Genomic DNA, 27,977 nt, shown 5'->3' with positions numbered 1-27,977 from the left:
GCATCGCGACATTGCCGAGTACTACATACACAACTCTGAAAGCACCGAGCCACTTCAAGGACGCATAAGCGGACTAGAGGGCAAATGCCGCGGGACCCTGTTTGTCAGCCCTCAGGACAACGACGCCCACCCCGAGCATATCTATCTTAGACCTGACCTGACTAATTTTCATGCTCACTAATAATGTAGAGACTCGAAAAATGGAGGTACACAAGCCCTGCACGGTCCTACCCGAACCGAAGCATGGATTTCGGGAGAATTAGACAATGCCTGAACTTGAAGATTATGAGTCTTGGCCTGTCTGGAAATGCCATCTGTCACGGTGCAGGTACGAGGGCCCGTTATGGAATACCTAGTACCGAGTACTTGCACTTCAAGAAGTGTGGCCCACCCAGCCAGGCATGACAACTGTGACCTGACATCTGACACGTTGACTGAAATGGCTTGAAATTCCAATGGGTTATTGGAATGGAATGGGAAGTCGTGCGTCTGCAAGTCAAAAGGTCAAGCGAGAGAATGAGCGGGTGGCAAATAATGAGGATATTGCTTTTCAGAGTGAGTGGTTGAACATGAATGCCGATTCCACACGACCTGAGGGATCCATTGCCCTTTCCAATCGAGGCCTGCGGGACTTCCGTTGTTCCTCGTGGCATTGGGATTTAGGTTTCGAGTTCCCCCTCTCGAGGCCCGATTCTTTTCAGGTTCGAGTTTACCGTACCGAGGACGGGAGCTATGAAGAGAGGTGTGTGTGTGTTGATCGGGACGACTCGCAAGAATGTGATGCAAGTAGTTTTACATTCCCTTTATGATGGCTGGGTCAAGGCACGACGCGGCATGATGGATGTGCCAAAGGCTAGTTGGGCATTGTACGAGTACTCGAAGACTGTCGTAGCTTGTTCCCAGGTTTCCAGTGGACATCATCACCCTGCTGACACAAAGCCAAAAGGCAGCCCTAAGCCCGGAACAGCGGCAGCTAGCCACAGCAGGCGTAGTAGGCGTAGGCGGGCAGCCTAGGGACAGGCTGGGGACGTGCGCCTGGTCAAGTCGACCCTCCAGAAGGGCGGCAACCCTGGTCTTCCAGGCTCAGCGGGTGCCATTTGGCTTCTTGATGGTCGGTTCTCAGGCGAGCACAACAGCCAAATCGAGGCTTGATCAAGGGCACCGTTTCCGCAGCTCGTCCACTCGGAGGGCGCCAGCTTCGTCCCACCGTCCGACCGCGTGCTTCCAAGCACCAAAGATCGCTTGGGCTCTGCCAGTACGAGACCCTCCACATCTGATCCTCCAATCGTGACCATGTCTCGTCCTGCTTTTCGTTCTCGTCCGTCCTAGTTCGCCTATCCGTCTACCTAACCTGCAGTCCGAATTGCTGGTGCTGCGTGACTGCTGCGTCCTTCTAGCCTGGGCCTGTAACTGCTCACTAGTCTCCGGCCTCTACTCACCACTCACTCACCCTCACTCACCTTCCCGAGTTCTCTTGTCCTCACCTTGCTCTCATCTTCTTTGTTCCAATTTTGTCATGAAGGTCACTGTCGGGGTTTGTCACTGCCATGCAGCAAACAGACAAAGGCTGAACGAACCCCAACCTTGACTGGTTTCTCCGATAAACCCCCCTCTGACGCTCGGTGATGACCAACCTCAAATCACCATCAACACCACCTACTACCCAACAACTACTGTGCACATTCCCAAAACACCATGGCCGCGTTCAATGTGCCCGATACGGGCCTTGTTATTCAACACGGCCTGAGAACCCAAACAAAAGACAAAAACCCTCCACAAGTCATCCAGCTCGATGTGGTGGAAACCCTCACCAAAGATATCCTTCGATCCTTGAAAAACAACGAACCTGTCCGACTTCGATGTGGGAAGAAGACCATCGTGCAAGTTGGCAAAAAGTCCATAACTCTGGACAGTACCACCGCTACCTTCCCTTCCGAACTATACACAAAAGACCCCAACAATGACAATACCCTCTACTTTTCAGGCAAGCTAAGCCATACTTTGGAAGTTCGAAAGGCCGAGGAAGACACCGCCGGGAGTGACGAGGCGTTGGCCGCGCTTGAGAGCACCCTGAAATCCATACAGGAGCAGAGAGCTTCCAACGAAACAAGCATTATTGGTAGCAAGGAAGGGACCAAGGGGACAAGGGACAACAAAGTCTCGCCCTTACTCGCCCAGAATGCTTCTCTCAGGAAAGACTTTGACCATTTGATGGCTCGATCCACTCCTTCCAGCCCGTTCTTGAGTGCAAGTTATTCACCGCGTATGGCGCCAACCTCGGCACCATTGGGAGCAGGGCTCTCTGTCAAAGACCAGGTACGGCTAGACGCTATCAAAATACCTCTCATACATCTCCTTGCTATACGTCCCCTCACCTCTCGAGGCGTGGCTGAGAAACTCCGGGCCCCACGAGACGAGGTCGAGAAGATTCTGGAAAAGGTGGCTCGAGATACACAGGTTGGCGACGGGCGCAAAGAGCTGAAAGAGAAATCGTACCGCGAGCTGAACGTATATAAATTTAACTATCGAACACCGGAAGATCGGCAGTCAGCAATTGCAAATGCGATCACAGCCTATGACCGGATACGAGTGGACAAGAAAGACCCCCTGTGGCAACTGTTACTCCCCGAAGAAGAGCGCGGGAAAGGCAAGTGTTTGTCGAAGCTCAACTTTGACAAGCCGGCTCAAGTACCCAGTCATGCTACACCCCGACCTGGTGACGATGGCAATGAAAACGCATCAGACCGCGAACCCACAAAGTCAAAACCGAAGAAGGAAGTCACAACAACCCAGAAGAAGCCCAAAGATAAGTCTGTAGCAGCCAGGGCTCCAGCAAAGCCAGAAATCAGTGTCGGTGCCAGATCCAGAGACTCGGCCATCAAGCAAACCAAGCCTGACGGCAAGTTCAAATCATCTGAGAGGATCGAAGACTCCGATGAGGAGGCTGATGCCATGGAAGGCATTGTTGTCAAGCCCAAAACGCAACCAAAGGTGACTAGCAAGGCAGGAGCAACTCCCATTGCGAAACGGAAGACTGGGCAAGAGCAAACAAAGTCCCTCACTTCCTCTCAAAACATCTCTCCCCCTAAGAGGAGCGTTGAGAAGACGTCTCCCTTACACAGAACATCTCTCTCTGGCTCCTCTATGAGCAGCGGTAGTGGCAGTGAGAAACCTCGCCTCCATGCTATCTCTGATGGTCCCAAGTCACTGAAGCCCCAGTCTCGAACTGAGCAATCCGGCACATCTGGCTCTCGCATATCACCACGACCACGTCACAACAGTTCCCCACAAAAGCCATCCCCTCTTGGCTCTTCACCACCTACTACCTCGACTGATGTTGAGAACTCAAGCTCGAGCAAAGCCTCCAACCAATCTTCTGCCCCTTCGTCCCCACCTTCCGACACCGACATGCCGCAAAGCAAGCAAAACCACAAGTATTCGCCGGTGATTTCCTCTGATAAATCTGGTAACTTGTCAAGAGGCCGCAGTCCGGTGCGACGAAGCGCAGACATGGCTGACGACAGACGAGCACCAAAACGTAAAGCTGAAGGCGCCTTGAGTGCCGATAGGCCCGCCAAACGTCAATTGCAAGAACCATCACCTGCACCAAGGAACCAAACAATCAACGGTACGACGCCGAATGCCATTAGCACTTCGCAAAGAGGAGTGCCTACCCGTCAAAACTCGGACTCGAATTCATCCCGTTGCTCAAGCCCCGAAAAACCCCGTCCCAAGAGAGAGGACGTGATTCAAGATGCGAGACGGTTCCAAAAGTATTACAAACGCTACAAAGATCTCTATGATCGTATCTCGTCGATGAATGAAAAGGAACGCGTGGATAAGGACATGGATGATCTATGGAAGATGCACAAACGCCTGAAGGAGATGAAGGCTGACATCTGGGGTAACTGGGATCGAGTGGACAAGGTCAATGATAAAATTGAGAAGCCCATGCGACAAGTAGTTGTGGCAGGATGATTATATCATGAAGCCTCGAATAGGCACAGATTGCAAAGCGCTCACTGGTTATTATGAGTACATATTGAGACCTAAACATTAGGTTCACGGCAAATCAAATGGGAATGGGGGATTTCAGTGGCTGAGCTGATAGGTGATCCCACCTGAAAAACGGCGTTCAAGCGAATGTGACGGCTTTGGATGTTTGGGAGATGATTTATATTTCAACCAGCGATGCAGTCAAGCACGCACGGAAAAGCAAAGTCAAGGTCGATACCCAACCTAGGGGATAATCCACCGCCTCAGGACGACATATGGAATTTATACGGCCTTAATGAATCAAGAATCCGAAATTTTTTCACAAGTGACCATTTGAGATCTACTTTTAACTCATAATCATGACACTCGTATTCGGTATTGGTTTTGACTGACAGCGTGGTTCTAGCAAGTCACCCTAGATCAATCCCACCGAACAAGCGAGAGGCCAATCAACTATCCGAACGGTGCAGGTGTTTCACGTTGCAGCATGTCGTAGCATCAGGTAGTACATGTATGAGTCAACCTCAACTTCAGAGACAAATTGAACACGTAGAGGGACTTTGCTTGGGGTGCCGTACGAACGTATCTCATGTGTTTTATCTTCTAGTCCTTTATCTCTAAATCATTTCTTTCTCTTTGTCCTCTCATATGCTGGTAGCTGGGGATCAGTGACCGCTTATGGTCCTGGACTATCAGAGCTTGTGGCGATGCCCCATTCCGTCCATCCAACACCACGCTCGATGACACCAGAACAGAAGGATATCGGGCAGTACTGGTGGAACATCAACATACCCGAGAGTCAATGGACCCCAGAATGTCCCGAGTTTCTGGTTGGGCAGACCGCGAAAAACATAGGGATCCTATCCCGAAACCCGGATGAAGACCGTCGTCGATTCAATTGGGAAGAAGTGCAGGAATTTGCCAGTATGCCATTTTTCCTTTCTTTTTTGATGCCCAACTTAGACCGGCGGAGGTTAAGGAAGACGGACAACAGAGACGAATCGAATCCACCACTTCGAACGCTCTGCAAGCGCACTCCGTGCCTATCTCGAATACATGCACCACCTGAAGAAGACATACGGCTCGGTGCTGGCATTCATTCAGCATCAGCGTCTACATTGGGACGAGATCGTTCCGTCGAGCGACAAGCACTTCAGCAACCCAGCAGACTTCAAGGTACTCTACAACGACTGGCCGTATCACATCGACGAGGACATTACACACTTGATCGTCTGGACGAAATGGCAGATGGACGATGAGCCTGCCACGGAAGAACCCACGGCCGAGACGCGGCGGGAAATCGAGGAGTTCATCGTCAAGACCTTTTGTGAGCCAAATGCTGGTGTTACAAGGAGAATAGAGAGAGATCGGATTGTCTGGTTCAAGAACTGGAAAAGTTTGAAGAGCGTACATGCTTTGGGTGGGTAATTCTGTGCAACTCATCTCTTTTTGTTTTTTGACTCGTCTTTTATTGTCTTATGCTGATGTTTGGCCGGGTTATGCATAGAACATGTCCATATCATGCTTTATCAAGCATCACGAGACCTATTGGATCATGTCACGCAGGGTGACCGCCCTGTGTCGGAGAGTTGGTCTGGTGCTGCGGCTGAGATAGCTGACTGACCCAGATGATGGAGGGGTAGCTGACCATGAGATGACATGTAGACGTTGGCGTAGAGTAAAGCCAACATCTTGACCAGAAGGTAATTTAATATAGTGTCCTATGCACTACCCCCAAGCAAGCCTAGGTACATTTAGAATATATATGTCTTATGCAAACTCTGTCTGGGACACTGAATTATGCAGATATCACAACCCACGCTGAACGTTTTCCTCGTGGCCGGGGAGCTCTGGGAGCTCTGGGAAAATGCTGCGCCGTGACAATTGGCATGGCTCTAATTGATACTAAAGATCTAGCTAGCAGACAGGTGTGTGTTTTACTGGTGGCCTGGCTGGCGCGGTACTCGGTACTTTATGCAGCCTGAGAGTGCATTGATCGATCACAAGGCTTATCCATGCAAATCGCTATGACGCACGACCGACTCACCCCTCAACCGTTCATGTGGCTGCAGGTGTTGGGCCTTGGGGGAAGTCTTGGGTCTTGGGTCTGGTCACTCGGGCCTTGGGCTCTTTCAGGGCTCTGGAGTGTGACTATTGCAGTACGTAGTAACCGACAAGGTACTCGCTACTGGGCACCACTACGAGTAACAAGGCACCTAATTCTTTCGTGAATCATTATTTGTGACTGTTACAAAGACGGCAGCCAGCTCGCAAAATTAGGCATGCCCGGCTTCTAGTTGGAGACCTAGACACAACTCCACATGTGTGCTTCCAAGATTTTCATACGAATAAGAATAGTATGTTTCCTCCGAGTCCTGCAGCTTGCTAGCATTTACCGAGAACTGGTGCTACGGATCCTCCTCTCACAACCACTGGCAGCCACTATTCTACCCACCCAGTCCCATGCCTAACGTGAAGCTGGTGGTTCGTGGTTCAGCCAGGCATCAACGTCAATTCAGAGTTCTCCTCTCCTCGACACCTGTGACACCCTACTTTTTTCTTACTACACCCATTACGTACAGAGCCTTTCTCCTCTCTCCCATTTCAAGGTTCCTTGGTTGTTCTCCTCACGCTCGAGTTTCGTTTACATTTGAGTACTTGAGTTCGTCGCAGACCACTTGGAGCATCTTGCTGTACGCCTGCAATCCTTTCCGCACAGCACCGCCAACCACAACCCCACTACCACCAACGACGTCATAAATTTTCGCCGTCATCATTCCGACTACCCTCACTCACTTCTGAGCACAACTCCTGCAGTTTGTTTTATGGTGGCCGAGTCAACACCATGAGGCATCATATCGGGGAAGCCCTGCGCAGCCGCAGTAAGTCGTTTGCCATTAAAGTCCCGAAACCTACCGGAATCTCGAACTCACCAAAACCTAGCAGGTAGTCGATCCTCCTCGGAGGAGATACGAGACTCAGTTGAAGGCGATGATACAACCGTAGTTGAGCCAGATCAGGGAAATGGTTTGACCTCCCACCCAAGCTCCTGGCTAACCACCACCATGGCCCCGACTAACTGTCGTTAACCAGTCCTCTCACACATCATTTCTCAACTGCGGCCAGGTGCTGACCTGTCGCGGGTCACCCTCCCGACTTTCATCCTGGAGGAGAGATCCATGCTTGAAAGGATAACGAAGTAAACTCTTGATCCTCCAAATGCAGACATCCAGTTCCGCAGCTGACCGTTCCACTAGCTTTATGGCCCATTCTGATACCCTACTACAAATGCCTACCATCGACGACCCCGTGGAAAGATTTGTGTCGGTAGTGAAGTTCTATCTGAGTGGTTGGCACATCAGACCTCCGTAAGAGAATGACACCGCCTGGTAAAGAAATGAAGGTATACTGATAAATCGCAGCGGAGTCAAGAAGCCGCTGAATCCCATACTCGGAGAGACCTTCACCTGTTATTGGGACTACCCTGATAATACCAAAGGTTATTATATTTCCGAACAGACTTCGCACCATCCTCCCAAGTCGTCATATTTCTTCATGGCACCAGAGCATCATATCAGGGTCGACGGCACGTTGAAACCTCGCAGCAGATTTTTGGGCAACTCAGCCGCGAGTTTGATGGAAGGGATATCATACCTCAGGTTCACCAATAGAGGGACTTCCAAGGGTGGTGAAAAATAGTATGTCGACTAGAGATCACTGCGACCACCTTAAGCACCACATGCTAACGCTCAGTAGCATCCTTACACAGCCTAATATGTATGCACGTGGCATTCTTTTTGGCAAGATGAAATACGAGCTGGGTGACCACTCCTTTGTTCGATGCCCGGAGAACAATCTGGCGGCAGATCTGGAATTCAAGACCAAAGGGTGGGTTGGCGGTACGTACAATGCGATTGGTGGTACGATAAAGAATGAGGCAACCGGAGAAGTGCTCTATGAGCTGTCTGGACTATGGTCGGGGGAAATGTTCATCAAGAATGTCAAGACTGGACAGAAGAAGGTGCTATTCGACGCAACTCACGCTAAACATTCGCCACCCTTGACTAGACCGATTGAGGAGCAGGGTGAACGAGAATCACAAAGACTATGGCTGCCCACGGTTAAAGCTGTACATGTAATGGATCATGAAAAGGCCACCGTCGAAAAAGCCAAAATCGAAGACAGGCAGAGAGAAGAAGCCAAGCGGAGAGAAGAACTAGGAGTCGAATGGCAGCCAAAGCTATTCAGACGAGTGGAAGCTGGACCCGGAGGATCCGAAGAAGGTGAAGAGGATCTAGAATGGGTTATAAATGCACACCTGTACGGGTTCCCCTCACTGATCCAATTCTTCAATGATGCTAATGCAATATCTCACAGAGAGCCCAGGAGCCACGATTCCAAGGAATTGGTTGACCGGATCCTCGCAATAGCACCAATTCTTCCAGGACAAAAGAGCAACCCTGAGCCCGAATCTAGACATCACTCGACCGACGCCAAAAACGAAGAATCAGCACCAGCACCAGCACCAGCCACAGAAGCCAACCCAACCGCAGCAGCACCATTAAACCCAGCCCAAGCTACAAATAATGGTACCGCCACAACGCCGGTGAAGCCTTCTGTAGCACCAATACCCGCACATCTGTCTGCAAATGCCCATCAAGAAGACAACCTCATCGATTTCAACTCCCGGCCACCCAGCGTAGCGCCTCCTGAGCCACTCACCAAAGCCGAGCCCATCGCGGGCAACCCGTTGCATCCAACAAGCCACCCACAGCAAACCCCAGTACATCAAAGCACAACACTGAACGCTCCCACGGGCAACCCCCCAAAGGTGGCCACCAACCTGATGGACGATGATGATCGCCAGATGTCAGAGATGAACAATGGGGTGTCAAATATGAGTCTACACCAGCCAATGGTTCCGCAAGGCCGAGATCCCTTGAAACGGACCGACACAGAAACTAGTGATGTGGATGTTTTTGTAGATGCCGAGGGTTGAGCAAGAGGGTGACAACATCATGCGGAAAATAACGAGTAAACAGAGCTTTTGCTGCACACGTGGATGCTGATGGTTTGTGCATGCCGAAGTTAAGAGCTGTCTGCCGGTCTATACATAGCGTGTGCAGCCGAATGGATCGAAAGGGTCCGAGGACGACATTAATGAATGGAGAAGAAAAGGGGGAGGGAGAGAGAGCCAGGATGGGCAGGGCAGGGGACGAGCAAAAACCTTTTTTTGATAACCCCTATAGAACTTTGTGGCTTGAAGGAAATGGTATTATAGCTTATTGGCATTGAGAAACCTTGGAAGGACGACTATCCTATTCAGGTCGATATCGAATCTCCGTCTATCGAGCTCAATTAAATTATCCCAGCCTTGCACAATAGTAGTCGTGTTAATTTTGGGCCAGAGGCTCAGAGGTGTACTTACGGCCCAAATATATACCTAGGGAGCTAGAACTAATTCTCTTTCTTCGGTAAATCTTCATCCAATAGTCTAGCCCATTATATACCATTGAGTTGCTGACGGTTACTGCCAACACCACTGTGCCTTGGGTACAATAAGTTAAAGGTGGTGGTGATGAAGGGTTCACGAGGCTGTGTGGTATTCATGAATTCGTCCTCCCTCCGGCGGATTCGGCTCTTCATCACCGTTCGGTTTTGAGGACTTGTGGTTGATCTTACTGTTACTTTATAAGATCGACTTACTTCAGCTAGGCCACTAGTAAATATGTAATCAATTCACGTTCGTGTTGATCGTAGAGCAGAGTGAGAGCAACTTGGCATGAACTGAATATCCGCAGATATTCCGAAGTCCACGCTAGTCCCGAAGAAGGAAAGCGCATTAGAAGTTTAGTGTGGCGAGAAACCCCGTGACTTGTTCCACGTTGGAGCTGCCAGCCCCAGTCAGCGAATGGCAGGTAAGCTTAGTTGTGGACGCAACTGAAGACTAGGGAGTGGGCTTTCTTAGGGGGGAACTTGGTGTTACTATTGCGTGGCGTGCGGGGTTCGCGCCCAGGCCTGGGGTAAGTGATCCGCCCCCTCCAAATTGCACACCTTTCTTACCTGGAGCAACGCACTTCTACCTGGACACTGCTGGAGTTACGGAGAAAGAGAGGGGGTGCACTACGGGGGTTGAAGGGCGTGTTTTGAGTTTGATGCAACTGCCTGCATTGTGCACTTTTCCAGGCACAACATTGCCTTGGAATTGGAGTGCCACGCGCCGCTGTGCCCGCCCCCAAAGACTGCCCTGAGTCCCTGACAGTTAGAGTGTCACAACTATACTTGCACATCACAGCACGGCCTGTGCCGAGGAAGTTACTCTGACAGTTTCCAGGTGCGGAAGGAGGCTACAGAGATACTTACCACTAAATACCGAAGACACTCAATTCTACTTTTCTCCTTTCTTCCGTTCCCCTTCCTCTCCGTAGAAGCTACCTGACTGTTTCCCAAACACTTCACCACGCCATCAACAAGCGCAACGCAGGCACACTTTATTAGAGGCTCGCTATCATAAGTGGTCACTTTGCCTATCGATCTCTTGCAGCACTTCACCACGCACTTACTCTCCACTCACTCTCATCCTGGTTGTTGTCCCCCCAGTCAACGTCGCCCACCTCTCCACCTCACCACACCTCATAACGCGTTATAGACACACCCTCCAAACGCTCATCACCAACCAAGATCCAACCAACATGGTCCAAACACGCACAATTGTCGGTCTAGGCGGCGCCCTGGGACTGGTCGGGCTTGCCATCGTCGGCCTTGGCAACCAGTCGTCGGACCGCCAGTACAAGAAAACACTGCAGTACATGCACGACGGACGGGAAAAGATCGCCGAGAAATTCGATGCCGCTACTGACGTTGCGGGCAAGAAGCTCGATCAGGCGGCGGGTAAGAAGTAGTGACCCCGGAGGGGCGGGAGGAGATGTGTGGGCGTGAGAGCGGTGGAGATGAGAAAAAGAGGCAGAGTGATCAAGTGGGTGATTGACGGAGTATAATGAGGATTAAATTGAATCGGTGTCGGGAGGGGAGAGAATTTCGAAGAACTGTTCCTATCCACCATCGGACAGCCTGGCTATTAACATATTTACTCAATAACACTAGCCAGAGGTGCACTCATTCTCGGCTCGAGTTCGAAAACTTCCAGGCAGGATCTAACGGTCGTGCACGAGAGGCGACTGAGCAGGTCCTGTATCCCTAACGAAACTACGACGCGAGCAAGTAGCAAGAACCATCGATTGCATGTACACGCCGAGAAGAGAAAGAAAAACAGTACTCAAAAAAATCCCCCAACACACAAAGTCTCGAGAGGACGGAAGTGGAAACGGATATTTATGTCCAAAAATTGGCTGCAACTCATCCGTGGATTTCGTTTCAATTCCATTCCCCAAAATACCTACTACCTGAGTACCTAAGTTAGGTACCTTTTGAAACCTGCCCATTCATCACCTGCTTCAATCCTTGGCTTCACGTACATAGAATATATTTAGCATAGCACGTCGCGGCGGTGGACACATCATAGAGAGAACGAACACCCCCGAAAAAACCAACGAGCTGGAGAGCGATTCTAGTTAAATACCCTGTGATATCCTCGTTAGGCGCATGTGCTTCTTGTTCTCCTCTCTGTTTTGAAGCAGTAGACAGGTGGTAGGTCCGACACTACATGAGCCTGCTAGTCGTCGAGTCCACAACAACAAGTACAAAGCGATAGTTTCGCGGGCCATGATGAGAGAAAAGGAGACGACGGTCTGGGTGTGGATCTGGGTTTGGAGAATATCAAGTCATTCAATGATGCTACATTGCGATAAAAAGTAAAGTACACCGCTCCCAGCCCATCTACATTGACTCGTAGTAGATAGAATGCAGAATGCAGAGCAACAAAAATCAATCATCGCCTTCGTCCTCGGTCTCCGTGTCCGTCTCGGACGTGTCGTCGTCAACTGAGCCTTCGGTGTCGCTGTCGTCGCTGTCGGCCTCCTGAGCAGTCTGCGCGACTGGGGTGGCAGCCACGCCCTCTGGCTGCGTTCTCTTCTTCTTTTTCTTCGTTATCGTGGGTGAGCCGGCGAGACCGCCGGTCTTCATCGCTTGCAGTTGGCCTGCTAGAGAATCTGTTTGGATGTTGTGTTAGTAGAGCGGAGGGAGAATGGAAGGCTGCCAAGGGGGAACTTTACCTTCTTCGGGCTCGCTGATATCTTCGTCACTCTCCACTACATTGGCTTCACTTGCGTCCTTGACGTCCAACACAACATCTACTTTGGAATCGAGGCCAATATAGCTGTCGCACACTAGATGGAGAACGAAGGGGAAGGCGTGGACCTGTGGAGGAGCTTGGAAGGGACATTTGAAAGTCAGGACGTTGAATGTTGGAGTGCCGTCCGCATTGAAAATTGGCTTGTCGAATGCGGTGAATGTAAAAGGAGGCACGGAGATTCTACCCGTGCGAGCTTCTGCAAGAAAAGCGTGCCATCTCGGTGCGTGGTCCGCCGAGAAGTACGGCGCATGAGCGAGTGGGGGTTGAACCGACCCAGGAGTACTATCGTCCTCAATGTACCGACCATCTGGCATCTTGCGGCGCTTAGACTTGGCTGGCTTACGACCGTGTAGAGCGTCTAGATCTCCCTCTTCCGGGTCGACGTCTTCAAGGTCAAGTACATTGACTTCAGGAACATTGCGGGTACCTGGTGGGATGACCCGGGCCTTGATTACTAGTTGTACCAACGACGAGGGTGTGACGACTCGTTCACCAACAACTTTGAAAAATGCTTTCTCGACTTGAAGATTGGGAATCTGAGCAGCGACATTCATGGCTTGGTCGTATTGAGTCTGGGAGATGTCGGAGCAGAGATCACGGCGGATGGCTGGTGGTAAAGCCATTAGCTTCTGAAGAGTGATTTGAGTTTTGGGAAATTCCTTGGAGATCTTGTCGACTATCTGAGGTGTGATGTGTGGAAGTTGTAGAATAGGTGAAGAGCTTGGGGGAACGGCTTGAATGATATTTTGTGATGTGTGGTAGGAGGCGAGTAGCGGGCCGACGGCACCAAAAGGTAGAGTGATCGAGGTAAAAGAATTATTCAGAGCGAGAGCAATTGGAGCAACCTCGTACTTTTCCTTCTCCAGTTCTGGATCTTCCAAGTCGATATGCGCGAGGTAGGCCCAGAGTAAGCCGAGAGTCTTGCGTCGAACAGGATCCTCAATCGACTTCAATCTTGCCTTGTCTGCAGCAGTCAAGATAGAGCCGTTGAGGACCTTGGATTCGACTTTGGCAGCACCAGCATCACTTCTGGCTCCTTTGAGGGTCTCTTTGAATTCCTCACCCGCACTGGTGGCTGCAATCACACCACCTTCTGAGATATCTTCCTGCCACTCCCGGAACAGATTGCCTGCGCTGGCGTGCAGTACTTTATCTTTCGTGAGTGCTTGAGTACCATACCACCATGTGCCCAAGGTGTATGGTAGAATGATACCCAGAAGTACGCCGTAAAAGGCGACCACAAACCAGCGATTTCCTTCTTCAACCATCCATTTGGGCAGTGCTATACCGATACTGGTGGATTGTTTACCGTCGGGATTTCCATACTGTAAGTAGTTGTTCCTGATCTCTTCATCGGTCAAGGCCTTGTATGCCTTTGTCATTTCGACCCACCGGTCATTGACGGTCTCGGCGGTCTCGTTCTTGGAGACATCGGGTATTGCTTTGTCGGGGTGGTGTGTTCTAGCAAGGTTTCTGTAGAACTTGTCGATCTGTTTTTCGGTTGCACTCCTAGAAACGCCCAAGATGTCATAAGGGTCCCATAATTTGGGAGCAACTCGCTGGGCGGTGGCGATCAGGTAGGCCATGTAGGCCATGAAGGTATAGCCAAGAATGACGGTAATGATACGTTTGGTCTTGCGATTCTTCCTCTTTCGCTTTTTCCTCTGTGCTTCAATCAGATCCACATCCTTTGGTTTGAAGTCTGATTTTATTCTGGCGGCGGTCTGTTCGAGATCTGTCGAGGGTTTGAGGACGTTGTATGTGAGAGGAATGGTGACTAGACCGACCATGGTCAACATGAAAAAGGGGAAGAATTGACCTTGGTCATCATAATTATATTCGGACGACATGTTGGGCGAGGATGATGATCAGTACGAGCCACCTGGGCCAGTGGGGAGGTGGGATGAGAAAGAGAGGACGAGTGGGCGAGTGGTGTTGTAGAGAGCGATCAAAACAAAAAGCGAAGAGAAGATTGCGAGCACAGAATATCCAGTGTGAGGGTGGGAGTTGCAAGTGAAGAGAAACAAAAAGAGAATGCAGACATAGAGGGTCAACTTGAATGCGACAGAGGGATCGAGAGTCGAGACTCGCACTGGCACTGGCACGTCAAAAAAAGTGGTGGTGATAATCGGCAGAGGTGGCTTCAAGGCTTAGTGCCAGATTCCTCCTTCTACCAGCCTTGGCAATGATGACTGTCCCTTTGGCCCCTGAAATTGGGGGAGACTTTAGAGGTCGCCCCAGGGACGACCAGGCAATCGCTAGTGGAACGGCAGGGGCCGAGGGGCATCTCCCCTTTAACGACAGCCTCACCACCGCCTATTTGGCACCTATTGCCCCTCGGACAATCGTCATCGCGTACGGGACTCTGAACTTCATTTGTATGATTTTCGAGCATACCTGGGTAGATGGCTGTCCCTATGATGTTACTTGTGAGCCCATTGCATACGGACATTGAGAGTATCGCATTGCACCTTTCACACCAGTTTGACCAGTTAGAATGTTAGGGCGGCGGGACACATGGGAACTTTCAAGTACCTAGGTACCCAGGGTAGCACCTCCTGCTCGCATCTAATTTCTTACCTAGGCTCTTGCCCATGATCGTGTCTGCACACGTCGGGGTGGTGTAATCACTCTCTGATACAATGAACTTGGAAGAACGTATAGGAATAATCGTAAGATATCCTCCTTTTCATGTCAGTGTCTCCTAATCGTTGAAATAACTCGCAGCGTGGTACTCACTCCTCACCATCAACATGCCAAGTGCGAGCACTTCAAGTTCTCCCGCGGTTTATGCCCAGGCATGGAACCGACCTCAGCCATTGAAGGCACCCAACATTCCATATGACAACGATGCTGGTTCTAATCCCGTCCTGCGTGGCTTGCCCCTCGCAGTCGTCTCTTCAATGTGAGAAGACCCGACACAAGTCCTTGTATCTGTGTCTGCTAACCTCCAATCAAGCATCGCCTCCTCCACTCGAATTCAGCGCATCTTCTGGACCCTGAATAAATTCGACAAGATCAAAGACATCACCCACATCCACGACTACGATGTCATTTGGGACCCTACTGTTATCCCTGTGTCTACTCATGGAGACAAAGACACATCCGTCGCAAGTCTGCCTACTCCTCCCACGAGAGCTTCCCTCAATGACTACTACACGTCCGCCGATTTCCATGCATTGTATAAATCGGGCAAAATAACACCATCAGATGTCGTTGAGGCCTTGTTGCCACTGATACAAAGAGGCACGAATCCACCAGGCCAATTTTCGGTTGGTTTCATCTCCTCCAAAGCAGAGTTGGTTCGCGCTGCTGCCAAAGCTTCTACCGATCGCTACAAGGCTGGCAAGTTTCTGAGTCCCCTTGATGGAGTGCCTTTGGCGGTCAAGGACGAGGTGCACCTCCAGGGTTACAAGAGAACTCTGGGAAGTCGACTCGATCGAACGGACAAGCATGACCGCACTGCTTGGTGCGTTCAGAAATGGCAGGACGCTGGTGCTATCATCGTGGGCAAGACCAACATGCATGAGATAGGAATGGATACTACCAATAATAACCAAACCTGGGGAACGCCTCTCAACCCACACAACCAAGGTTACTACACTGGTGGTAGTTCTGGAGGCTCAGCTTATGCAGTTGCGTCCGGCCTGGTTCCAATAGCTCTCGGCGTCGACGGAGGTGGTTCTATTCGATTACCTTCGTCTTACTGCGGGCTTTACGGGCTCAAGCCAAGTCATTCCCGAGTTTCCGCCAGGGCCGGCACAGATGCCACAGACAGCGTTGGAGTCAACGGTCCTATGGCCAGCAATATCGATGATTTAGCTCTGGCTTACCGCATTATGGGTCAGCCAGACCCTCTCTCCAAGAATAGCAGAGGGTTCCCCAATTCTCTATCTCCGGACACCGTCTGGACGAATCGCAAAGCCGGTAAAAAATACTTAGGTTTGGTTAAGTACTGGGTAGATAGATCTGATCCCAATGTACTCAACATGTTCAACGCAGCAGTCGAACACTATGTTACCGAACACGGCTACGAAGTCGTCGAAATCGATATACCACTCCTCCCACAAGGCCAGAAAGCCCACGCGATGACCATTCTCTCCGAAGCACGTTCAGGCATCAGCCCATCCGAGATCAAGCAACTCTCATGGCATAACCAGCTTCTCATGAACGTCGCCGGCAGCCACGCTTCTGCCCAAGATTTCATCGGCGCCCAGAAGCTAAGACATCTTCAAATGGCTCATCTGGCATGGCTATGGGACACCTACCCGGGCCTTTTAATCCTCACGCCCACCACCCCGGCGGCCGGCTGGAAAATCGCAAAACCTAGCGACGTCACCAGCGGCTATGGCGTCAGCGACGGCGACATGAGTCTGCGCTCGATGGAATATGTATATCTGGCGAACTGGACGGGCGCCCCGGCCATCAGTCTCCCCATGGGCTGGACCGCCGATGAGAATGTCCCTGTCGGCCTGATGGCCATGGGCGAATGGGGCAGTGAAGAACAGTTACTTGCGTTTGGCAAGGAGGGAGAGTCGCTGCTGAAGGACAAGGGTGGGATCCGTCGGCCCAAAGGGGAGAATCTATGGTTCGATCTACTGGGTGATGGGTTGGCGAGGAAGGGAGCATAACCCTTACTTAGGAAACAAGAGAGGAAATGTAAAACATGGCTGGTAGATATCTCTGTTGGATTCCGAATCACTCACATCTATGGATCTTTATCCTGGAACAATGCTTTCTTCATGTTCTGAAAAAACTCGCCGTTCACATGACCAGGGCTTTGCACAAACACTACGAGTATTGTAGCATGACAATACCGCATGACTGTACACCTGCCCATTCACTCATCGCCATCCTCCTCATCCTCACCAGCACCACCAGTAGCTCCTGTGCCCGAACCCTGCCCGCCACCTGTAGCGAGAATGCGCGCCTCCTGCTTTCGATACAGGTCCGCAAGGAACTCAGCGGTGCTGGCCTCCTCGATGCCCTTATCCTCTCTGACTTTGAGGAACCGTGGAAACCGCATACTCAGGCCACGGCTCTCATTGACCAAACCGATTGCCGCCGTGTACGTCGGACTCAGTGTGATGTCCGCGAACGCCATCTCCCACACCTCTTGCGGCTCGAACCATACGTCCGGCTCGTACGCGCTGTATTCGATGTATGCGGGCCGCGAACCTAGTGTGTTGTCGCCGTCCTGTGCATATTTCTCTTTATTAGCGGCGTAGAATTTGTCTGTGAAGCCCGAAATGCATTTTGTTACCACTTCGAGGGAGCCTGTCTCCGGGTTGCGGCATGCTAGAAGGATCGGCGACCACCATTTGGCTTTGCGCCCTTGACCGTGCCAGCCAGCTACGGGAATCAAGTCAATTGTGTCTGCGGAGGTGGCATAGTCTTTTTTCACTTTGAGCCAGGAGTCAAGCCGTTTGTCTGGCTCGTATGTTGCTAGGAGGGCTTTGCGACGTGTGCCCTTCTCTTTCTCTTGTTGCTTCTCGGCTTGCGCTTTCTTCTTTGCGGCGGCAGCTGTAGACGGTTTCTTGCCTTTCTTACTTGGAGTTACATTTTCCGTGATTGGTACTGGGTCAACTTCCTCCGAAGGATCTCGATCTGCTATCAGGTCTGGGTTCGGGAGATTGTCCAACACTTTGACCATAATTCCTTCACACTTGATGTCGGTGGCCGACTTGAAAAACTCAAGGACGGTCTCCGAATCAGCCGAGGTTGCGTCGATACTCTTCACCCAGGTGAAGTGGTGATCCTTCTCAACGAACATGCTGCGAAGGAGACCCCTTCTTTCACGAAATGGTCTGTTAAGTAATTGCTCCCCATTGAGGTACATAAGGTCAAAGGCAAAGAGGCAGACATCGATCTGAATGGAGCCTATGTCAACATCTTTCTTCGCACGATTGGTCAGGGTTTGAAATGTCTTGAGATCTCCAGAATTTCGGTCTACCGCAACGACCTCGCCTTCCAGTATAAAGCTGGAAACACCATCACCTCGTATCTCGGGCACAAGTGCGACAAGGTCAGGATATTTATCCGTCATGACTTCGAGATGGCGTGAGAATATGGAGACTTTCCCATTCTCATCACAGTGGACTTGAGCTCTCTGTCCGTCATATTTAAACTCACAACTGAAGTCTCGACCTTGCAATTTGGTGAGCATTTCGCTCAAGTCTCGTGTGATGCTTCCAAGCATGGGTCTCAGTGGAATGTGCAGTGCCAGGCTGCAGCGTAGCAAGAGCTCTTCTGAAACGCCTACCTCAAGCAAACCGGGAACAAGATCACCGTAGTTGGGTCGTCGTGCAAAACACGTTTTCACAGTTTCTTCGGCCTTTGACCATATTACAGCCAAATCCTCCTTTTTGAGCTTTGCCAGTTCTGCCTGATCTCTTATAGCAAAATCAGCACCTGCTGGGCGTGAGAGTTGAAAGGCTCTTGCTAAGGCAATCAACATCGTGGTTTTGACCGCTCCAATTCTCAGGTGTTGGACAAGGGTTCTCACAATGTACCTACTTTCTTCAGGGCCTCTCGCGTCTTGAAGCAGTCGTTCTACGAGTCTTTGTTTCTGTTCGACACTCCCATGACCCTTGCTGTTGGCAATCTTGACAAGTGTCTGGTAGGCACCCTTAATGGAAAGAGGTTTGGGCTTTCTTAGGGTGAAGCTTTGTCTCTTCTTAGCCTCGAATGCAACATCTCCTGCATCTCCATGTTTGTCATAAAGTGTTTTCAAGCCAGCACTATCGAGTCCACATATTTTCTTCAAAGCCTTGGAAATGGCTGAACCACCGAGGCCAAGCTCGAGGGAGATGTATGCAGGTGAAATGGAATTCGTAGCTAGCCAGACCGCTGGTAGAAGGCTCTCAGGATCGGCTTGAATTATAACTCGTAGGCAGTTAACAAGTGTATCGACAATCTTTATGCGACTCTGAGTTGAATTGACTAGGACAAAACATCGGGTTAATAAGGCGTAGAATGCGTCTCCTCCTTCTGACGCCCACTGCTTTTGTAGACCAGGAATATACTGCTCCGGGTTAAAGGTAAGAGGGCTCTCATCGAAGGGTATAGTGAGGGTGATAGCATCGTCATCCGAGGCTGTAGATTGCAGACCTAGAAAACTGGTTTTGTTGCCATTTGGTTGCGGCTTGGGGTCGGTCAAGTTTTGTTCAAGAGCGTCAGTCGCGAAGTCCTGCCCAGCTTTATCGGCGTTGTGTGGCTCCCCCTGGACATGATCTATTCTCGAAGTCGGATCTGTTTCAGGTTCTGTGCTCAAATTCTGTTGGTCTTCTCTTTCCCATTCTGCTTGCAGTTTTCTAGCTAGCTCCTCATCTGTGAGCGCATGTTCGGAGGTTGACTGGTCCCGCTCATCTGGCAGGCCTTGAATAGAGGAGTCGCTTGCAGGAGTTTTCAGTGGAAGGTTGGATTTCTTGCGAAAGAAGAAATCGAGATTTCGATGAGGGACCGTTGTAGACTTTGAATCGTTCTTCTTCCTGCGCTTTGATGGGCTTTCCATACCTATTTGAGGCAAGATGAAGTCCAATCGCTCTTACTCCATGCTACCCCAAAGCGATATCAAGTTATGGAAGTTGAATCATGGGCATATGGCGAGAGATTATTGTCCCTGGGTGTGAACCAGACGAAATTCTGTGGCGCAGGTGGGCGCGAGTCAAGTCGTCATTTGGTTGATAGGGAAAGCGCGATCCCAAATGACGCGTGCTTCCCCAAAAAGTCTGGGGAAAATGAATACAGCCTGAGCACCGCACCTTCCGCCCATGCCAGATCATCAATAATCAAATCAGCACATTGTACCGCCATTTACTTTCTACCGCTGCCTTTGCCGCGAACCCAACTCATGCATAATGGCGGAAATACACCTGACTGCTAGTCAGAATGCGGATTCACGCATCCGGGTCGAAGATTACCTAGACGACAAAATCCAGACTGCGGCGGATTTGGAAAATGTGGACGACCTTCTGTCTCGGGTCCAACAACAGCAAGAGTTGTTGAGAAAGCAGGTAACATGAAGTCTCTGAACATAGTCTGCCCCAGAGCTCACCATATTGTAGTTAGCTGATGCCCGAGAAAACCTTGCTGAAAGCCGGGTACAAGTTGATAAGAAATCAAGTGCTCTTCAGCAGAGCGTTAAAGAATTTCAACGGCAGCAATATGACCTAGACCGCCGTCTCCAGATATTGTCTCAGTCCGAAGTCAGTGACGACGCAACTAAAAAGATCGAGTCGCGCATGAGCAAAGTCCGAACCCTCGAGGTCGCTCATGGGTATCTGGAATTGGTCCAGAGAGCAGACAACTTGAATAAACACTCGAGAGAATCTCTATCCAAAAAGCCGGAAGCATCACTACAGGCCTATCTTGAGCTAAGGACCATATGGAACAAAGTACAAGAAGCTCAACCAGGAGCAGAAGGTGCAGCTCCTCAGTTACTATATGTGTTAGAGCAACAAACCAACCATCTGTACCAAGAATTGAAAGACGTATTTTCAAACGATCTCCGCCAGACCCTGAGCCTCATGAAATGGCCCAGCAAGGAGCTCAATCTTCTTGGTGATGTCCGAGAACGCTGGCAGCGACAGGCCGAACTTTTGCTGGAGCTTCAAGAACCTGATCTGCTCAAATTCGCTGCGGACAAGCTCAGGGCAAAATCTCCCATCGCACCGGATCCAGTCGTCCTGTTACCTTTGGAAACTATGGTACAACCATTGGCAACGAGATTCCGCTACCACTTCTACGGAGAGCGACCCACAAATCGCCTTGACAAACCCGAGTACTTCTTCTCGCATATCCTGGACCTCATTGACCGACATAGTACCTTTATCTCTGATCTACTCGGTCCCATTGTGGACGAACGTGCGTTGAAATCGGATGCACTAGAAACCGTCTATACTGATGCAGTCTCGGCATTTATCGCTGCCCTATTACCTATGGTCAACGCGAAGTGCTTGTCCTTCTTGCCACAGATTACCTCTGAGCCACAACTGCTGTCTCATTTCATGCGTGAAGTCATGTCATTCGACAATTCTCTCCGAGAGTCTTGGGCGTATGTGCCCATTCCACGAATGTTGAGTGATTGGCGCGGTGTAACATGGACCATTTTATACACACACGGATACTTTGAAACCTGGCTTACGGTCGAAAAAGATTTTGCTTTGGCAAGATATGCAAGCATAAAAGACTTTTCGACTGATGGGCGTGAGATCGACTTTGATTCTGAACCTGGTCAAACCAAGCCAACCAAAGGAGCTATCAGAGTCAATGACTTGCTAGAAACGATCACGGATAGATATCGTGGTCTCTCTTCTTTCAGTTATAAGATGAAATTTTTGATGGAAATCCAACTGTCTATTTTTGATGATTATCACAACTACCTTCACGATGCCCTCCAAGCATACATCGCGGTCTCTCACACTGCGGGCCGTCTGCTTCAAGGACAATCGGAGACAGACACCTTTGGTTTGAAAGGTCTAGAGTCTCTGGTGAAGATCTCCGGGAGTGCCGAGTATCTTGAACGAAAAATGTCTGACTGGAGCGACGACTTATTCTTTCTCGAGCTTTGGGACGAGCTTTTGACTCGTTCCAAGGCAGGCTTGGGGAACAATTCCATCGGCAACGACTTGCGGGTCGATGACGTCGCCGCCAAAACCTCCACCGCTATAAAGGCCAATGAAGATTCTGATACCGATGGCAGTGGTCTTTTCGATCAGACTGCTGCCGTCTATCGACGCTTGCGGGAGCGTAGCGAAGACGAAATTGTCCGTGCTTTCGACATTAATGTACGAAGTGCACTCAAAACTTACGGAAAGCAACCTCAGTGGTCATCACTCAGCGAAGCGCCCACCGATCTAGCTGCGCTGGCGCCCTCTTCAGCACTTGACAGCCTATTCCAGACTACAACTATACTCTTGGGTTTTCTGGCTCGCACCTTCTCACCTGGTGCGCTAAGAAGACTTGCCAGGCATTTCTGTACATCAGTTCAACGAGAAATCTATGACAATGTGCTAATGCACAATACATTCTCAGCAGCAGGGGCCGCTCAATTAAGAAGAGATCTCTCTGCTATTGAAGATAGTGTCCAGAAGGCAACCAAAATACCTGGTACCATTGGTTCTAGCCTGAAACGTATCGAGGAAGCTGTCTACCTACTAACACTGCCTGCCAAGAAATCAAAGACCACGACTACAAAAGAAAATGACGGCTGGGGATTCGATGAAGATGAGGACATCGACACCCAGGTGATCTCTGCGGATGAAGATGGCGTTGATGAATGGGGGCTGTGGGACGCCGAAAAACGCATATTCGAAAGCAATGAGGCCGCGCGGATTGCTCTTGCAGATATGCGGTTGTATCACCTTACTGAAGGCGACGCGAGGAACGTAATAAGAAGGAGGATAGAGTTGAATAGCTAGAAAGGGAAATGAATACTCGTTAGGCTTAGCTGATTGTTAACTAAGTGCAATATGCCACCTCTCAGCTGTTGTTGCAGTGCCTCCCACTCGTTAGTCGATGTAACGCATCTCCGTTTCTTTGTCATCCACATGCACCTTCTCTTGCAACTGCTGGTTGACAATAGTTGACCATTTAATTGCTGTTTCTCTATCATTATAGTGAGTCACAATTAAGGGACGAGTTCAGTGCTATATCTTCATAACAACAATGAGTCATTCTTGATCGCCAATAGCGTGTTACCAGTTGCTTCATGCCTACATCTCTAAAAAACCAAAACCACGGCATTCATTTCCTTCAGATTCGACCCCACCACATCCAAACATGAGTGATGTTCAACACCGCCCTCTCACATCGCTGCAAAGCGTGATTTTGACCACAGGTCCATTCATCTTCCTATGGACCAGTCTTCGAAATCATATTCAGCGCAATGGAGCAATATCCTTTGCTCGAACCACAACCAAACTAAACAACGAAATCTACTCCATCTTCTCCTTCGCCCTTGGAGGCTTGATCTTGAACGACGTATTTCAATTCTACCCATTGGATGACACCATCAAGACCAACGACATAGCGTATATCTACCATCTCTCCAAGTTCTACGAATACACCGATATATTCAACCTCGTCGCTGGTGGAAAGGTCATCGGCCCCCACATGGCATTCCACCACTTGACAACACCGTTCCTCACCCATTTCCGTGTCCTGAATGCCACCGACTGGCAAGTCTTCGCCTTTCTCAACTGCGTGCATCATTTTTGGCTGTATGCGTATCTTGGGGGTGTGGGCTTGTTTCGACCGATCTTACCTGTCACGGGCTGGCTTCAATTGGTCGCCGGAATAGCGGTTGATGTCCTCTGGCTCTTCCAGAACGGCAAAAGTGAAAACCCAGAAGCTACCAACCGACTTATTAGCGTTCTACTGTTGACGAGATACGCCATGCTGTACTATGAACACTTGAAGAAAGGGGGTACGCAAGACCCAAGCGAGGGAAATGTGGACGGAAAGAAAGAGTAAAATTGATTGATTGACCTGTGGCATCCTCAGTCCGTTACCACGACTAGAACGATACATTCATTTTTGCTTCTTTGAGACTTTTCACCCCACATTCAGACCCTTCAGTTCGCAACGTTGATCAACATGGACTTGACGCTCAGGTACTCCTCGATACCTTGTCGACCACCTTCTCTACCATACCCACTCTCCTTGACCCCTCCAAAAGGACTCTCACATGCTGATAGCATTCCGAGATTTACACCGACCATCCCGACCTCGAGAGCTTCAGTGACGCGCCACGCGCGTGGAATGTTCTCCGTGATGATGAAACTTCCCAGACCAACGTCCGCCTCGTTTGCAAGACCGATGACTTCTTCCTCAGTGTCGAACTCGTAAAGCCCAAGAACGGGTGCGAATGTCTCCTCGCGCGTCGTGATCATTTCCCGGTTCATGCCTTTGATCAGTGTCGGCTGCAGGAAATAGCCTTTCAGATCTTTCATTGCCTCGCCACCTAGGACCACCTGTCCGCCGTGCTTCTTTGCATCTAAATAATGTCAGTCATTCGATCCGCAGTTATACGTCTTTGGAGATTCTCAAATGCCAGCACTTACCACTGATGTGACTCAAAGCCTTCTCAACTGCACGCTCATGCGTCAAGGGCCCAACGAAAACGCCATCTTCCGTTCCAGCCCCGACTTTCAAAGTCTTGATCTTAGTTGCTAAACCGTCCGCGAACTTATCATAAATCGCCTTCTGCACAAAAATACGGTTTGCCGTGACGCAGGTCTGGCCTGAATTTCTAAACTTGGCGAGAATACATGCTTCAATCGCCGTCTCAAGCTTAGCATCATCAAAGACGATAAAAGGACTATTCCCACCGAGCTCGAGAGACAACTTCTTGACACTACCACTGCAGTGACTGGCCAGCAGTTTTCCGACCCTGGTACTTCCAGTGAAGCTGACTTTCTTGACGAGTTTGTTCGTACAAAGCGCTTCGCCAACCTCAGCCACCTGATTCAAGGTCGTGATGACATTGATCGTGCCCTTGGGGAACCCGGCCTCTTGAGCCAAGACCGCCTGCGCAAGACTACTAAGCGGGGTCTCGCCAGCAGGCTTCCAGACAGTAGTACAACCCGCAGCAAGCGCGGCTCCGACTTTCCTCGTGATCATCGCGATCGGGAAATTCCAGGGGCTCAGACAGGCCGCGACGCCGATCGGCTGCTTGAACGTCAAGATGCGCTGATTGAGGTTCGACGATGGCACGACCTCGCCGTGCACACGCTCAGCCTCGCCCGCGAACCACTCCAGGAACGACGCGGCGTAGGTGACCTCACCTTTCGCCTCGACGAGCGTCTTGCCGTTCTCAAGCGTCAGGATCAGCGCCAGGTCGTCCGCGTGCTCCAAGCACAGATCGCTCCATTTCCGGAGCCAGCGGGCGCGCTGTCGCGCCGAGGTTTTCTTGTAGCTGGCGAATGCGGCGTGCGCAGCTGAGACCGCCGCGTCGGCGTCGTCGGCGCCCATTTCGGGGAGCGTCGCGAGTTTCTCCAGCGTCGCCGGGTCGTATACGTCGAATGTCTTGCCTGAGTTGGCCGAGACCCATTCTTCGTTGATGTAGCCTTTGGACTGTAGCAGATCCTTCCGCTTGAGATCGCTCAATGATTTCGGTGCCATGGTAGGGGAATGGGTAGACAGAGATTGGTTGTGCGAGTTTCTGTTCTCTGCTGCTTGGTAGTTTGTAGATTCCACTTACTTGAGGCTGCACCCTTCACACCGGCGATAAATAGTCCTCGTACAGATCGATTTGAAGCAACTAATTCACCAGTCATCAGTACCTGTTATATCCTTAAACCGAGGCCTCCCCACATCAGATGTTGGGGAAGGTGCTGGATCATGAGGGGTCAGAATTGGGGAAATTCAGAGCCAGAGTTTGTATATGAATATGGAATGCTTTGTTGCTGTGGTGGAATGGGCATACAACAGGTTTATCGGAGGCGTAATAATGCCACCTCGATTTGATTTTGTTCGATCGTGGTGCGCTTGGCTAAACGCATCAATATCACCTTCAGGTTGTGTCTGTTAGCCAGAGCCTCACAGCCGCTTCATTCACCCTTGACGCATACGCAAAAGAAGAGGAAAAAGAAAAAGACAAAAAACCTTCGCCCACTAGGACTCGAGCGTTGTGCGATGTTCGAGTCCCAGTGGACCGTCGGAAACCCCCCTCGACCGAGGGGATTTTTTCTGACTGACACGATACAGCTGACTGCCATGCAGCTTGAGTGCCCCAAGCCTGGTCCGCCACAACCCCTGTTTTCCACGGGCCAGGATCTTGCGACGACTCGTCGCTGTATTGCAAAGAAGATTCTGGGTTCCAATATATCTGGTTGTTTTTTTTTGGAGTGAATGTTCGCGCGGTTGAGGGTTACTGGCAGTGAAAGTCCGGCGAGGCTTTACATGCTGGGCTTGGCATAAGGCTGCAAAAAGCGCCCCCACGGGTGTGTTAGTAGTAGTGGCAGTATATTTGCAGAGTACGTGATTGGTGACAAGAGGATAATATGGACATACTAGTGTAAAATCCATATGCATTTCGAATGAGACAACTCGATAATGTGTTCATGTGCGGCCTCCGACGAGGCTGGTTTGCATGCAGGGACTTGGAGGAAGGGCTGCAATGCAAGTCCAAGGATCTCCCTTGCCATAAGGAGTAGACAAATTCTAAGAATAGATGGGTCCTTACAGAGCCTCCTTGCAGGCCGAGACGCACACTTCAATGCTTACGGAGTCAATGTACGAGGTATGTACTCCGTATCCAAGCCGTGGCTCAGTCGATATCACAGGTGACTACAGTATCTCGTATGTTCAGTGGCAGGTATTCTGCACGTACCTTATCGTCAATTACTGAAGGGGGGGAAAGGGGCAAATGGCCTGATGTGCCTGATTTTGTTGAATCACCACTGTACGACAAGGGGAATCGAATCGTAATATGGGGAAATGTGTGGGACGACTTTCGTATCGGCAGTCTTCAGGGCTTTTAGGGTTCAAACATTGCACCTGGGCTCTGGCAGGAGGTCGAATCCGGTACTCTGGGTGGAAACCCGTGGCTTAAAATTCAAATAGCGCTCCATTGTGGGCATCTTCCAATTTAAATCCTCGAGTTGACGGTACGAAAATCCCCTCTCGCCCTGAGAAGATTCGCATCATCAACAATATGGATGGACCACTGGAAAAGGCTGGTCGCTAAACCAAAATGTCGTGAGACTTGTCTCTCATGATGGAGGGCCGAAAGCTCAACCAGGTACTTAGGTGGTTGAGTCTATGTGCCACACGCCTAAATTCAAGCTCTCTAGGGATTCCTGAAGCCCGGAGTTCCATGCAAACCAAACTGGTTAGCTGGACGGTTTTAGCGATGGCTCCATCCGGGGCCTCTACATAGCGGCGGTTCTCGGCAATTCAGTTTAAGGCAATAATGGCTGGGCGATGGCCTGAACACCTTCCACGTGGAGATAATCATCCATCGTCCATGGAGGTGTCTGACGTGAACGATGTGGCATTCCTGGCCTTGAAAAGCCCAGGGTTGTTGTTCTTTTATGCAGCTTATCCGCAGTCGCACGATGAATACAGCTGATTATTTCCCTCGCGTAGTCATGTCGTTAGTAGCTATATTTCCGATTCCAGGATGATCGGGAGGACGCCGTTGCTGATACTGGGAATTTGCGGTGTAGAACTTGACGGATTTCTAGAAGAATTTTGACTTTGGTGTACGGAGGCTGCTTCTTTGACCCCCTTGGAATTAATTATCGTAAATTCTTTGGGACCAAAAAACCCAATCGCTGTAGGTGTTTCGTAATCACTCCAGGAGTGCATGTAGATATACGAGTTGCATTGTTACTGATTGAGCAGCAAGCACCGCCACTACAACTATTGACTCGTGGTCTCAAGTCTCTGAGCACATAATATCATAATATCGAAACCCCACGAACAAATCATTCGCGTGCCCGAGCTGACGCGGGTGTCACTTTAACCTAACAAGATTTGCGCCAGCAACAGATAGTCTCCCCGTCTCCCAAGCCCCGTCTCAAAGGGTGTGGCGAGCCCTAACTCTGATTCGGTTCCTCTTCTTTTCCATCTGCACCCAAGACGCCCCAGCCAAGTGCTATCTGCAGGCGGTAAAGCATGAAATGGAGACTTTTCGTCTTCTTGGCCCTCCTTGGTGATTGCCTGGCTTCCTGAGACCTGCTATCATATAAGGAAACAATTAGGGGTTTCTGAGCGGCTCAAT

At 50.3% G+C, this 27,977-nt stretch overlaps 10 protein-coding genes across 10 annotated transcripts; 7 read left to right on the top strand and 3 right to left on the bottom strand.

Moving 5' to 3' along the window:
• Positions 1 to 1,695: 1,695 nt before the first annotated feature.
• Positions 1,696 to 3,978, top strand: LTR84_006451 (uncharacterized protein; the record flags this gene model as incomplete). Its single annotated transcript, XM_064850012.1, has 1 exon — positions 1,696 to 3,978. One exon carries the CDS (start codon positions 1,696 to 1,698, stop codon positions 3,976 to 3,978), a length of 2,283 nt encoding a protein of 760 aa, XP_064703313.1.
• Positions 3,979 to 4,736: 758 nt separating this feature from the next.
• LTR84_006450 (uncharacterized protein) lies at positions 4,737 to 5,424 on the top strand (the record flags this gene model as incomplete). The annotated part of the gene is made up of 2 exons (XM_064850011.1): positions 4,737 to 4,920; positions 4,991 to 5,424. The coding sequence occupies 2 exons, from the start codon at positions 4,737 to 4,739 to the stop codon at positions 5,422 to 5,424; spliced, it is 618 nt and encodes a 205-aa protein (XP_064703312.1).
• Positions 5,425 to 7,284: 1,860 nt separating this feature from the next.
• Positions 7,285 to 8,995, top strand: LTR84_006449 (uncharacterized protein; the record flags this gene model as incomplete). Its single annotated transcript, XM_064850010.1, has 3 exons — positions 7,285 to 7,364; positions 7,419 to 7,694; positions 7,753 to 8,995. 3 exons carry the CDS (start codon positions 7,285 to 7,287, stop codon positions 8,993 to 8,995), a joined length of 1,599 nt encoding a protein of 532 aa, XP_064703311.1.
• Positions 8,996 to 10,688: 1,693 nt separating this feature from the next.
• LTR84_006448 (uncharacterized protein) lies at positions 10,689 to 10,898 on the top strand (the record flags this gene model as incomplete). The annotated part of the gene is made up of 1 exon (XM_064850009.1): positions 10,689 to 10,898. One exon carries the CDS (start codon positions 10,689 to 10,691, stop codon positions 10,896 to 10,898), a length of 210 nt encoding a protein of 69 aa, XP_064703310.1.
• A 982-nt stretch (positions 10,899 to 11,880) lies between these two features.
• On the bottom strand, positions 11,881 to 14,097 carry LTR84_006447 (uncharacterized protein; the record flags this gene model as incomplete). Its single annotated transcript, XM_064850008.1, has 2 exons — positions 11,881 to 12,104; positions 12,168 to 14,097. 2 exons carry the CDS (start codon positions 14,095 to 14,097, stop codon positions 11,881 to 11,883), a joined length of 2,154 nt encoding a protein of 717 aa, XP_064703309.1.
• A 903-nt stretch (positions 14,098 to 15,000) lies between these two features.
• On the top strand, positions 15,001 to 16,878 carry LTR84_006446 (uncharacterized protein; the record flags this gene model as incomplete). The annotated part of the gene is made up of 2 exons (XM_064850007.1): positions 15,001 to 15,152; positions 15,207 to 16,878. The coding sequence occupies 2 exons, from the start codon at positions 15,001 to 15,003 to the stop codon at positions 16,876 to 16,878; spliced, it is 1,824 nt and encodes a 607-aa protein (XP_064703308.1).
• A 209-nt stretch (positions 16,879 to 17,087) lies between these two features.
• On the bottom strand, positions 17,088 to 19,760 carry LTR84_006445 (uncharacterized protein; the record flags this gene model as incomplete). Its single annotated transcript, XM_064850006.1, has 1 exon — positions 17,088 to 19,760. One exon carries the CDS (start codon positions 19,758 to 19,760, stop codon positions 17,088 to 17,090), a length of 2,673 nt encoding a protein of 890 aa, XP_064703307.1.
• Positions 19,761 to 20,106: 346 nt separating this feature from the next.
• LTR84_006444 (uncharacterized protein) lies at positions 20,107 to 22,668 on the top strand (the record flags this gene model as incomplete). The annotated part of the gene is made up of 2 exons (XM_064850005.1): positions 20,107 to 20,262; positions 20,314 to 22,668. The coding sequence occupies 2 exons, from the start codon at positions 20,107 to 20,109 to the stop codon at positions 22,666 to 22,668; spliced, it is 2,511 nt and encodes an 836-aa protein (XP_064703306.1).
• Positions 22,669 to 23,029: 361 nt separating this feature from the next.
• Positions 23,030 to 23,722, top strand: LTR84_006443 (uncharacterized protein; the record flags this gene model as incomplete). Its single annotated transcript, XM_064850004.1, has 1 exon — positions 23,030 to 23,722. The coding sequence occupies one exon, from the start codon at positions 23,030 to 23,032 to the stop codon at positions 23,720 to 23,722; it is 693 nt and encodes a 230-aa protein (XP_064703305.1).
• A 101-nt stretch (positions 23,723 to 23,823) lies between these two features.
• On the bottom strand, positions 23,824 to 25,372 carry LTR84_006442 (uncharacterized protein; the record flags this gene model as incomplete). Its single annotated transcript, XM_064850003.1, has 2 exons — positions 23,824 to 24,245; positions 24,313 to 25,372. The coding sequence occupies 2 exons, from the start codon at positions 25,370 to 25,372 to the stop codon at positions 23,824 to 23,826; spliced, it is 1,482 nt and encodes a 493-aa protein (XP_064703304.1).
• Between the last annotated feature and the right edge of the window lie 2,605 nt (positions 25,373 to 27,977).

The sequence above is a fragment of the Exophiala bonariae genome, assembly GCF_035927105.1.
Source record: "Exophiala bonariae strain CCFEE 5792 chromosome Unknown scaffold_24, whole genome shotgun sequence".
NCBI lineage: Eukaryota > Fungi > Ascomycota > Eurotiomycetes > Chaetothyriales > Herpotrichiellaceae > Exophiala > Exophiala bonariae.
This window is presented reverse-complemented; position numbering and strand designations above follow the sequence as displayed.